Source organism: Phaenicophaeus curvirostris, chromosome 5, assembly GCF_032191515.1.
Source record: "Phaenicophaeus curvirostris isolate KB17595 chromosome 5, BPBGC_Pcur_1.0, whole genome shotgun sequence".
Classification (NCBI taxonomy): domain Eukaryota; kingdom Metazoa; phylum Chordata; class Aves; order Cuculiformes; family Cuculidae; genus Phaenicophaeus; species Phaenicophaeus curvirostris.
Genome location: NC_091396.1, coordinates 56,319,402 through 56,331,569, shown reverse-complemented (window position 1 = coordinate 56,331,569; position 12,168 = coordinate 56,319,402). Strand labels below are relative to the sequence as shown.

The 12,168-nt window shown below is 41.2% G+C and overlaps 1 protein-coding gene across 6 annotated transcripts in view; it reads right to left on the bottom strand.

Moving 5' to 3' along the window:
- Positions 1–12,168, bottom strand: part of EVL (Enah/Vasp-like) — a 160,946-nt gene that overhangs the window by 83,831 nt on the left and 64,947 nt on the right. Inside the window, exon 1 of one of the 6 annotated variants that reach the window (XM_069858817.1) lies at positions 5,187–5,360. The exons of the other annotated variants lie outside the window; for them this stretch is intronic. Coding sequence (XP_069714918.1) covers positions 5,187–5,197 — 11 coding nt within the window. The 5' untranslated portion in view covers positions 5,198–5,360. Of the gene's footprint in view, positions 1–5,186; positions 5,361–12,168 lie in introns of those variants that run through there. 6 annotated transcript variants of the gene reach the window in all.

Sequence of the window (12,168 nt, the reverse complement as noted above, 5' to 3'; positions counted from 1 at the left end):
ACATAACGTGTAATAAATACAAGTTTTAGTCACACAGTTACAGTCACATTTCTTCTCCATGAGAAGAGTCTGGCAGACATCAGTATTTATACACAAAGTCGAAAGTGCAGCTTCTAAGAACTTGCCTTATTTTCTTCAGAATACACAAAAGTTACTGAAAAATGGGCATGTGTTGGAGAACAGTCATCAAGTTTCACATAATTTTCCAAATCTTACTAATTCCCCTATTGAGCTTTTATGTTACATTAACATACAAGTCATCAGACTCATCTACATGGTTTTCCACCATAGGCAAATACTTGCAAAAGATAAAAACTTCATCATAGAAGGGTCTTAATTACTACATTGTTCATGGTTTTGAATAACATCTACTCCAATGAGCTGCAGTATGCTCTAGGGCAGATTTGAGACATCTTATTTATATGTGGGGAGGAAAGGGGTTCTCCCTAGGGACCCCTTTACACCCAATCCTGATATCCACCCGTATCTATTCTGAAAACATTTTCTCCTCAGTGCTTTACACTTCTAGTATGACAAGCCTCTGCAACAGGTCCACTTGTTTTCCTTAAGTTAAAGCAAATCTACTTAACTTCGTATCTGATAGAAGCAGATTGCACTGGGAAATCCTTCACTCGCTATTCAGGTATCATTTAGCTGGTACCTAAAATTGAGCATTCATTGCTGAGGTTGAAAGAATATGGTTTCAATATTACAAAACTATAAATGAAAAAAAAAGAGTGTGTTTTCAGGCAACACCTTTTAATTCATTGTGTATAATCTTGCCCCACCGTCTTCCATGTCTTTATTTAGGATTTGTCTTCACAAATTAGCAGATCAGCTAATTTGGAGTTAACCCTTCTTGGGCCAAATGGCATGCTTTGCTAGCTATGGTGTCAGCAGCGCTTCCAGCCTCAAGTGAGTCATGTAAAGCTTAAAGGTATCAGTTAAGACACAGGGAAACATTCAGGGAAAGCAGTTGGGGCTAGCAAAGAGGCTGCCCTTCAAGACAGTATTGCAATGAATCATCCAGAAATATCTCTCATCTTTTGTCTGTGCCATTCTTCTTCCTGGGTTTTAGTATATTTATGACTACCAAGGTCTCATAGCCAAGAGAGTCACAAAGGAGTATGGAAAATATAACACAGGGCATCCTCAGGAAAATACCTGTATTTTTTTGTGAACTAAGAAAGAGGGAGTAAATCATAATGTTTGGCAGCAAGTCTTTGGTAGAGAGGCTCTGAAGGGTCTCCAAGGCTTTTCTCTCCTGCCCCAGACTGAGAAAAAGATGAGAGGCCAAGCTGAACTGCTTATTCATTGACATGTTTTATCTGCTCACAAATCACGTTCTCATGAATAAAACTTATGCAGAGCGTGGTGCTGAGTCACCAGGCCCACCTTTGAATAGTGACACCAGCCAGAGCCTGCTGTGGCACAGGGTTATCTCAGCCCTACTCTGGACTCCCCGTCCAGCTCCAGCCCACACAGAGGGCAATGGCAGAGGTTTAAAATACACAGCCGCAGCAATGTCATACTGCTTTTGGAGGATCATCAAATCAGGCTCTCAAAAAGTGTAACAAATGATGGCGACAACAAGCCTCAGGGCTCAACACCTAATTTTGTGGGCTTTGCTCCAGTGTGCCAGCTGGACCAGGAGACTTCCACTATCTTTTATATTTACAGACACAACTGTATCCTAGGGGCAGAAATTCACTTAGCATAAACTGTGAAAGCTCCCCTGACAGAAATCGAGATATCATACTTTTGAACCTATTATGGATCTGCCTTGTTCCAAGCTGCTCATTATTCTCACGCCTTCAAATCAGCTGTCTTCTGGTATTCTTAGGAAATGCGATCAGCTACTTTCACAAGCGTTTACGTTATTCTTTATTTCCACTTCCCATCCTTCCCTCCCCTTTAAATGACTAATGATTAATTATTTTTTACTGATCTAACCATCCTTATTCGTGTCATGAACAATACTACTTTGCCCAAGGCTTGTCCTACCTGGGAACAAACCATCAGCACATAGAATGTGTGCGATAACTCACAAGCCATTTAACACATCTCGCTCTGCTTGTCCACTGAGCCTGCCTACTGAAAGTCACAGTTCTGTGGTTAAACCTGACATGCAAAAAATAGATGCTGATACACATTTAAGAAGCCATGAGAATTCTCTTGACATCAGCTCAAACAGCTAATGTAAATACAAAATGCTGTATATGGAGATGTGTAGCCTGTGTGGTACATATCCATGCTAATCTCAAAATTAGTAAGCTAGAAGTTCCAGCAGCATTTAAAGTGCGCTACAAACTCTAATCGACTAATTTGCTAAACGATTTACTTGGTTTCACTATAACAAATACAATAATGACTGGGATGCAGGGAAAGTGCTTCAGTAGTAGTCTTTACAGAAATAGGTAGACATTTCTTTCTGACAACTGGACTTACAGAACAAAAAAACTGGGAGACTATCTGAACATTAGTCAGTCATGTCAACTGGGCTCATATCCATGATATCTGACATCTGAGCTCATTGCAGATAAAACTCACTGTAGTGAAGCGGCTCTCCACCTTTCCCAACAGAGAGTCACCACCAGCTTTGCTTATGATCTCATTTCTCACTGGGAGCCTCATTTCCCCAACACGAGTTACGCTTGTGACTCCTTCTGGGATGTCCTTTTTCAAAGTCTATTTCCCTCTGCAAACAGAGCCACAGGGGAGCCAGTGTCACCATCATTCACCCTACTTACTTCCTCAGCAATGCAGCAATATCTCGTAATGAAACAAGAGCATTCAACCACTGATCACACTACAGACAGAGAAAACCCATAGGGACTTCACATACAGACAGGAGCTTTTCAATCCTCAGTGACATGTAGACACCAGAATATCTTCCAGCACACATTTAGAAAAACACCAATCACAGTTTTGTATCTAATACAGAGGACCCACAGCCACTATCTCTAATTGCTTTTCTGAGCCCATTTCATGAGACCCCTTGAAACTGCAACCCATGGACTCAATGGTCAGAAGTCCTCCACCTGTACTCACTCCTGCTTGCCTGCCTGTGCAGAGAGACCTCCCCAGCAATGCAACCCTTGCCTCAGCCAGCCTGAAACGAAGCCCACTTCCCGGAGGAGCTGCTATTTTTGGCCTCCTGCTCAACTTGCACATACACATGGAACATTTGCCTTTGTCTCTGGGCTTTGACTACGTATCCAGTGGGAGATAGGTCTTTTGCACTGAGCACCTGCTGCAGGTGCCTGGCCACTACCTCTCTCTACTGTTTAACTCCAGTATTTAATAGCTTAATATTAAATACTTACAACAAAATAGTGCATATACAAAGCCTCCTTCATAAACAGATCTCAAAAAAACTGACGCTGGTAAATAAAGTCATGACACACCTGCAAGATAAATACATGTTTCACAGAGCAGGAAATGGAAATACTGATGCCCACGGCATTAGCAAGAATAAGATGAACACCAGTCCACCTCCACAAGGAAGTGTATTTAAGAGTTACTTTTCTTTCTGCTAGAAATTACATTCATTTTGAATTGTCCTTTATTACACTGGCATACCCAGTGGAAACTGCTATGTCCAGTACCTGCTGCAGACATCCACTGCAGATGCTTCAGCTGTAAACCAAAAAGAGACAGCTTATGAGGCACCCAGGTGTCAAGAGTAAGCCAGGACTCTGGGAGATGAGTTGCTAAATTTGGGAACATCATGCTTGCAATCCTGGCATGACCAGAGAAACTTACATAACCTTCTGTCACCTCCTCACTGCCCTTAAACATGGAGAAGTAAGTAGAAATACAAAAAATAAATAACATATGCAAAACGATACTGCAGCGAAAGAGATCTTCCACCTGGGCTTGACTGTCAGTCCAGAACAGCTCAGTACCACCAGTGAAAGTCTGTAGAGAGCCCTGACCTCTCAGTGTCCGCTGTGGCACTTAAATCACACATCTGCCAATCAGTGGAGATTTAGGGCCAGCAAACCAGCCAGATTGACACCCTTGTGCCAGCGCATCTGCTTGGTTTGTGTTGCTGAGATTTTAAACCTATGCGGTGGAGTTATTTTAACCCACCACTTTTCAGTTTTGCGAACTGAAGCATAAGAATCTAAATGATTCTAAGGGGAACTCCACTCACCAGTATCTCAACACAACATCTTTAGAATATGCTTTGCAAAAGGCACCTCATAGAGGAAATGTAGTAATTCAGAGATGTGCTGTCGCTGCCAGGCAGCCAGACTCCCAGAGCCGTGCTGTGCTCCAAGAAACTTTCCCTTCAACTTCCAGCTTCTCCAACAACGTAGAGTCACTGCTGTCTCCTACGGAGAAACTCCACTGCTCCGTTAACACTTGATTCACAAAGCATTTCTTTCTGCAATGAAGTGTGGTTCACCTACAGATTTTGCATACTACCTTGAAGATATACTTTGGGAGTTCCTAAAAATAAACATCAAATCAACGTTTATAAGTTCCTAAAATCAAGTACATGGCCTGGGGAAATACTATGAACCCAATTAGTCAAAAAACAGTAAAAAAGCAACTTGACTAGATCAGGTTGCTGTTAATATAAACTATTTCCTTTCACTCTTAAATTACAGAAGTAAAATCAAGAAGTAACTAATCTTGTAAAATACACATTAGGCAAACCCCAAAACTGAACTGTCAAGTAAAAATACGTGATTGAGGCTACTCATTCATGGGCCAGCCACATCTGTATTTCAGCAGAACATCATCTTAAACAAAGGCATTGAATGACCATAATCATAAGTAATAATCAGGAGAAGAAGACTCATCAGCAAATACAGGAAACTATCATAAAGGCCTTTCATTAAAACTGGTGTTGCTTTGCCTTGGTTTCCCTTCAATCCCAGAAGAAATGTAAATAAACTTGTGACAATTCCCCTGGAGGCGATGGAGGCAGACAAGGAATGAAGGGGTCCAGCTCCGTCAAGCCAGCCTCTCCCTCACTGCCAGCGGATGCATATTAATGTCACACTGCCATAAAAGCTTAATTACCATTTTATACATTTATAAACTATCCTACGAGGCTATAAGCAAATGCAGATCTTCCACATTTATGATGATACACGCTGTCCTTCCCATTCCGTCAAATTAACCCTGGCCAGCAAATTCCATGCCATCCTGCACAGTCCCCAGATACTTACGTGCCTGCCATTGAGGAAGACCTGGTCAGGTAACCGTGCAGGAGTATCCGCTCAAAACTAGAACATGTGCTTAAACCAGAACAGGCTATTGCACCTGATTACAGAGCAGAAGACAAATTTGGCAGGGAGGCAAGCAGGAGCCTATATGAAGGCTTACAACCAAAACAGGAAAGGGAAGCGTTATAGAGAGAGCACAAGGGCAGGAAGTAACACTTACTTGTAGGCAGGGGCGGGGAAGGGACTTTAAAGAAGAAATGTATTCTTTCTTTCAGCTGATTTACCCAACGAAAGTCCAAACAATATAGATTAAGATTAGATACACTGCTTCTGCCTCATTGGTGGCATCGATATTAAAAGCATTTCACTTATTCTCTCAAGGTACAGGTTCACTGTCTTAAAAAAAAAAAGCAAACAAAGCTCAAACCAAGAAGAAATTGCTGTTATACGTTTATGGCCTGGGTGTTTGCTTGGGCAGAACCAAACCCAGGGGCCCCATAGGTATCAAGGGCTCTCATCCTGCCTTGCTACCAGCCTGGCTTTGCCTGCCAGCTCCAACCCTGAACTTGAACTAGCACGGCACTGTGCCCACACTACCGCACATTGACTCTCAGCTACCATGTAAAGACAGTTTTCAGATGGGAGCTGGCTCACACCTGGCTAACTTGGGGTCCAGCCAGTGCAAAAGCTTTTTTTCATTGCTCTCCAACCCACTATCCTATTTGGGGCAACACCATAAATACATAAACTAAACAAAACATCTTCACAGAAGGAGGTGATCGATCAAGTAGCCTACAGGAATACATGGAAGAACTCTCCAACATTTAAAAAAAAGACAGAATTTGCTCCATGGAGTATATAAACAGTGCGTGCCCTCCCTCCATCACCAGCAGCTGGGAGACTCAGCAGCAGACTGGCCCTCAGCCAGCTGGAACCTGGAGACAGCAAAGATGAGACTTCATCACCTCTCCTCTGCACTCCTGCCTGCTCTGCACTAAGCCTCCCTCAAATGCCATGCAGGATTTAGTTTGGAGCAGCCACTGCAGAAATGACAGCCATAAGCTGGAGGATACCTTATCTCTCAGCTTCTGCTGTAGGAAATGTGTCATCCACTACTGCCTTTCAGATAGTCAGTTCTACGCACTGTATATTTTTTTATTTAGCGTGCCTTGCAAAACTAAGCCTCCTTGACCATGCTGTGGGTACGGGAGACCCCTGAAAGACTACAAGACTTCATTTACATCCTGCCAGGAGTTGCCTACATATGTTTGCATGCATCCACATTCCCATTAACAGGTAGGTTTTTTCTTTCCCTGCAGTAACGCTTCCACCTCCCTTGCTATCTCTGTGGGATCTCATTTGTCTGCCCTGCTGCTCCTCTAATTGGGCATTGCCATTTGACTATAACAGCAAGATGGCCTATTAACACAGACAGAAACTTTGCAAATTTAGGAATAATAACTGAAAATATTACAGCAAAAAGAGTGGATGTCATGGAAAGAACAGCAAATTAATACCTCAGTGCTACCCCACCTGCAGTGGTTTTGATGGGCTACCTCTCAGAGGTGGCAGGCCCTTTTTTTCTTCCCATTTTCACATGAAATTATCTTCAGGGTATTTTTGTCAGTGTGCTCACAATTTCTCTTAATGTGTCTAAGTATGTTATCAGTGATTGCACAAAAACGGACAGTACAAAATGCAAACAATTGCAAAATAAACCCACTGGACAGTCAAGAGATCCCAACTGCCTCTCCCTAGCTCAGGCCATCACCAGAACCCTCTTCCTGATGACTTTACATCCTTTAACTTAATAGCACTTTTTAACATACACTGCTTATGAAAATACTTTTCCCATGGCATTACTTAAGCCATCCCACGATGTCATCCCAGGAAGATAGTGCAGGATTAGCATGTGGAAGGGGGAAAGAGGGCTTGCAGACATTTGTGTGCCACTGTAGCATTTTGCTGAGCTGCTTTGTACCCTGCTGGGCTTTACATAAACCAGGAACAGGCACATTACCTAATCTGAACCCAGTTCCCTAAAGTGCAATGCAAACAAACTGCCTCCTTCCTGTAAACCATTGCACAAAATCTTACCCTTCCCACCTACTTTGATCCCTTTTGCCTCTGCCTGAACTTGACCTGGAGCTGTGGTGGCACCTAGCTCATCTTCCTCATCACCCCACAAACGGTGGAGCTGCTCTGCTTTTGAAGACCTGCTAGAAACACAGCAGGGACCTGTGATTTTACCACACAGGCAGCATGTAGCGTCCCATGCATACAGGCCTTCTCTGCACTGGAGGCTCTGAAGTCTCCACTAATGACAGCAAAACCCGCAGAGCTCTGAGGAGATCAGTCCTCAGGAGATGACACAATAGCTCACGTCCTTGCAGTGCTTTCAGAGTGCAACATACATGTGAATAACCTCAGATCCCTGTGCAATATAGCAAGAAGAGAGAAGTATAAGAAACAGGCTGAATTATGCAAGGCGCATAAACACTGCAGTGGGGAGCTGGGCTGCAAACACCACTCCTCCTGAGCAGAGAAGCAGAGTGCTTTTTGCATTCACTGGGTTTCCTGTTACAAAATATTTGCTTTCATGGTGCAACAGAAAGACCTGCAGAAACTATTGGTGAAATGGCACCTAGTAAAAACCATGGGTGTCAAAATCTATTCGGTCTCACTGTTGCTAGCGCATTGCCCACTCAGCTGCAGCTTCTGATTCCTCTGCAGTGAATCTCTGTATGACTGAAGTGTTTCGGTTTTCAACTGATGGGGAAGTTTAAAACCCAACAAGAAATCAAGTTCTCACTGACCTTTAAGAAAATGTTTTCTACTGTGGTTTTTTTTCATGTCTTTTTTTTTTCTGTTTAATGAAACATTTTATTATTACTTTCCTGGGATTTCTGTTCAGCTGCATTTTCCTGATACTACGCTCTTCTGTTTTGAAATCTGGGTGGAATTTTGGGCACTGCCTTGTTTCATTCAAAAAGTCCTGCTTACCATGAATTAAAAACCAGATGTTATTTGGAATCAAGTGGTAGTTCCTCTCTATTGCTCATATACTGCTTAGACTATTGCTATAGAGTTTGCCTGTGTAAACAGTACTTTAGTGCATATATTAGAAAAGAATGATATAACCTGAAAATGCAACTCCAAATAACTGCAGACTCAAATCACTAATTGCCCAGACCAGACACACTGACTCCACTGTTCTAGTGGAAGGATGCAGGAAGATGGACTAAAGAAAGCTATGAGCAGCCTTTTTATATCTCTGCTTTTGTGTTTGGGACAGATACAGTCACTATTTTTTTGGGAGGGTGGAGGAGACAGCACTTACTTCTCAGAATAGTTTTCCCACTTAACCAAGCAGATATGATTCTCCTTACACACAAATATCAGTTATGATAATACCAGCTAGCTCCTGAGCTAGAATAATCTGGTTTTAAATATTTGGTTCTCCTGGATACAAATACCTTTGAGCGTAACTGAAAACTCCCAGGTTTCCTCAACTCCTGCTACTGCTGTGCATGATGAAAGCACAGCAAAGAGCAGGTCACTGCTGACACACTCAAAGTCACACTGGGAAACAGTGACAGTGAGTGGGACAAAGCCCAGTGCTGTCTCTCAGTAACCCTGTCATAAGCCAAATTAATTTCATTAAGCACTACAGCATACATTCCAGCAGAAGTGCCTCTAATCACCCCTTTGCATTGCTAAAATGCCTCTGTGGCCCTGGACTATAAAGGGAGCACTCAGAAGGAAACAGCACTCTGAGACAAATGGCAAATAAGACCTAGTAGCTGATTTGTATCCAGTCTTCACAAAGGTCCATATATTGGATAAACAGATTATTTCAGTCATGTGTTGAGATCTGTGTGAGAAGATCGGGATTCCAGAACACAGAAGCAAGGCTTTAGTTGCAGTTATGTGAATATTCCCATAGGTCTCTGAGCAGCACGTCTCCTGGCCATGTACTAGGCTTTCATGTTCCAAAGATGCCCAAGTAATGTATTCACTTTCTTTTGAAGAGCTTCATTAACAGATGAAACATGATTTGTGTGAGGCAATAATGTGATATATTTTGAATCTTTAGAGCTACAGACTCAATGCAGAAACCTGAGCATCTCAGCCTCAGAATGACTCATCTCCAAATACAAAACCTAGTTAATTTTTAAGAATGGGATGAAGATACACTGTAGAATGTGTTGTGTATACTCCAAAAAACTTTTACAATCCTAATACAAAAATAAAACATAACCATCTAAGAGCTATTTAAAGGCAGATATGATTAAAATAGTTTTTCTTTATATGCATACATTTCCCACCTTCCAAATTATTTTTTATATTTATGGTTTTAATTCAGTGTTACTCCAAAAAGGCATCTTATTATGCTGCATGAAAGTCAAAATTTGCATATGGCAATGTCTTTCGTTTAATGACCTCATGATTAAGAAATCTGAAAGGTGACACTGAAACTGTATAATTTGATAAACTACAGGAACATTGTAGGAATACATGAAAAAATGCTACATAACAGTATATAAAATATGCATCTATATATTCAGATTTCACAGTTCTTAACAGATTTTGAATATGACCCTTCCTCATCTTTGTTGTGTTTGCAACAGACAAAAAAAATTCCTTGTCCTCAGAAAGTTTAGCCCTGTATGTTAATACATACTACTGCTCTCTGAAATCTTTTGCTCATGCTCTTCAGTCATTTTAAAGGAACAGGAGAGATACTGGATAGAAAGTAGAATATACTTATTTAGTATTACAAGTGTTAAAAATGTGCAACAAGGCAAGGTGCTAACTGCCACTTTGACAGCAAAAAAAATATTCCTGCTCTGAGCATATTTTACAAAGAAGAGTCTTCTTAGAATACTAATTTAGCATGCAGTGCTGTCACTGCTGAGGTCCAAGGAAGTTTTGCCGTAGACTTAGAAGAGATAAGAATTAACCCTTGGTATACATATGGCAGAAAAAACCCTTTACAACCTAAATCTTCTAAAGGACCTGAGTTATGTGCAATTTGAGGACCTCTATTTTTATCTTCTGATGACACTCCAACTCTTTCATTCATGTAGTGCCCTTTTCTATGACGATTTCACCTCCAACCTTTCACTCTGCAGAGAGAATAGTCAGGACTCACCTGCTTTCAAGGGGACTGTCTGTTTTGGCTGATGCAAACAGCTTAGTTATTGCATTAAGGAAATAACTGTATTGTAGAAAATTAACTCTGGTTGCCTTCTATTTTCCTCTCTATAAATTGTGATGAGCAACGGGCAGTAAGCCCAGACCCCACATTAAACAGCATGGAACAAGTTATAGACCATATGGAGAGAAATAAACTGCCACTTCATACACAAGGTATCTATAATGCTTTTTTGCTTGAGTCAGCTAATTACACATCCACAAATCAGCACATTTATAACAAATGGAGCGTTATGATATCATGGGAAATTTATTTAATATGATCAAAGTTTGCCAGAAAAAGTTCCCCTGAAAGCATGAAAGTACTTAGGAGTCCTGACTGCCTGGGACATTCTACACTCATTATTAAACAAACATTTCCATACTGTTTCATGGCAGTCAGTGGTGAAAAGGACCATATCTTCTAAGCCTCCATGTCATCAGTCTCACTGCAGACACCACCCTGGGCATCTCCCTGCTGGAGGCAGAAGGCACCTCCTAGCTTATAGTTAGTACCAGCCGCATCTCCCACACCTGCTTCAGCAGTAGGTAAAGAGCAGTAACTACCCCCATCAGTAACCACAGATAAAGCTTATCATCTCCTGCCTTTACCCGAGATGGAGAATTAAAGAGTATAGACTGCTACAAACCCTCTTCTGTACTGCAGATTTTGAGGTGTACTGAGTTTTTCTACATAACTTTTCTTATGTTAAAGCAAATCAATTATTTTGCTCTAAAGAGACATTAGCAATGGTCTGAGTGTCAATATAAATCTACTCAGGGTATCAGCTGAAAAACATTCTCATACTTATGTCACCAGGCATACCCTATCCCCCGACAGTGCTCCACAGCAGATGTGTTTTCACTTTCAGCTTGTATTTTTCCTTACACTTTAGTAAACAGATCATCACAAGTGGTTTCAGCAGCTGTAGGCAGTGGTCATTTGAACGGCTTACATTATTTTTCATAGCTCCTTATTTATGGAGAGGTCATATAAATTTCTGGTATTTCTATTTGAGATAAGAAATATCAACTTTAACATAGTTTCCAAGGCAGATCTTCCATCTGCAGCCAACAACCACCAAAGCCTCCGTAGTGGCATGTACAGTCCTTTCTAAAGTCAGCTTCAGGCTACAGCCAAATAAGTATCACTGCTAATGTTTATATGTAGCAGTACCCAGGACTAAGCTTCTACTAAAAACACATCAGATAGTAAATTTAGACATTTTGGAAACACATAGTCTATTCCTGATTTCATTAAATCTTATGAATGGAATCCCCTGTAACAACAAAATCTGAAGGTGCATAAAGTTTGGAAAGTGATCATAGAAGATGCCTTGGGACCAGCATCAAAAATAATCACCAACAGTCTTGCAAGCCATATCACAGGGTTTGTAGTAACCATGAAACTACTTGTGTCCACAACACAGAGAACATGTTCCTATGGTTTGTGGCAATTTTCACAAGTCAGATTTGTCAAAGATTCTTCCACATCTCTTGCAGATGAGCTAACAAGTCACTACAACAATGGTCTCCAAACTTTTTTGACTGCATAATGCTACCAGTAAAATCTTTACACACCCCAATATATATTTCTTTATAAACTATATATATGTACCACTGAAGTTCTAACATCTTCTTCCTATACCGTAGTGGATTGTCTCATGTACACCTCACTTTGGAAACTATTGCATAAGAACATGACAAACAATATAGATCCCTGTTGGAGCCCCAAAAGAAAGCAGGTCAAGTAAAACGCCAGAATATTGTGAAGCACCTTCCTTTATGG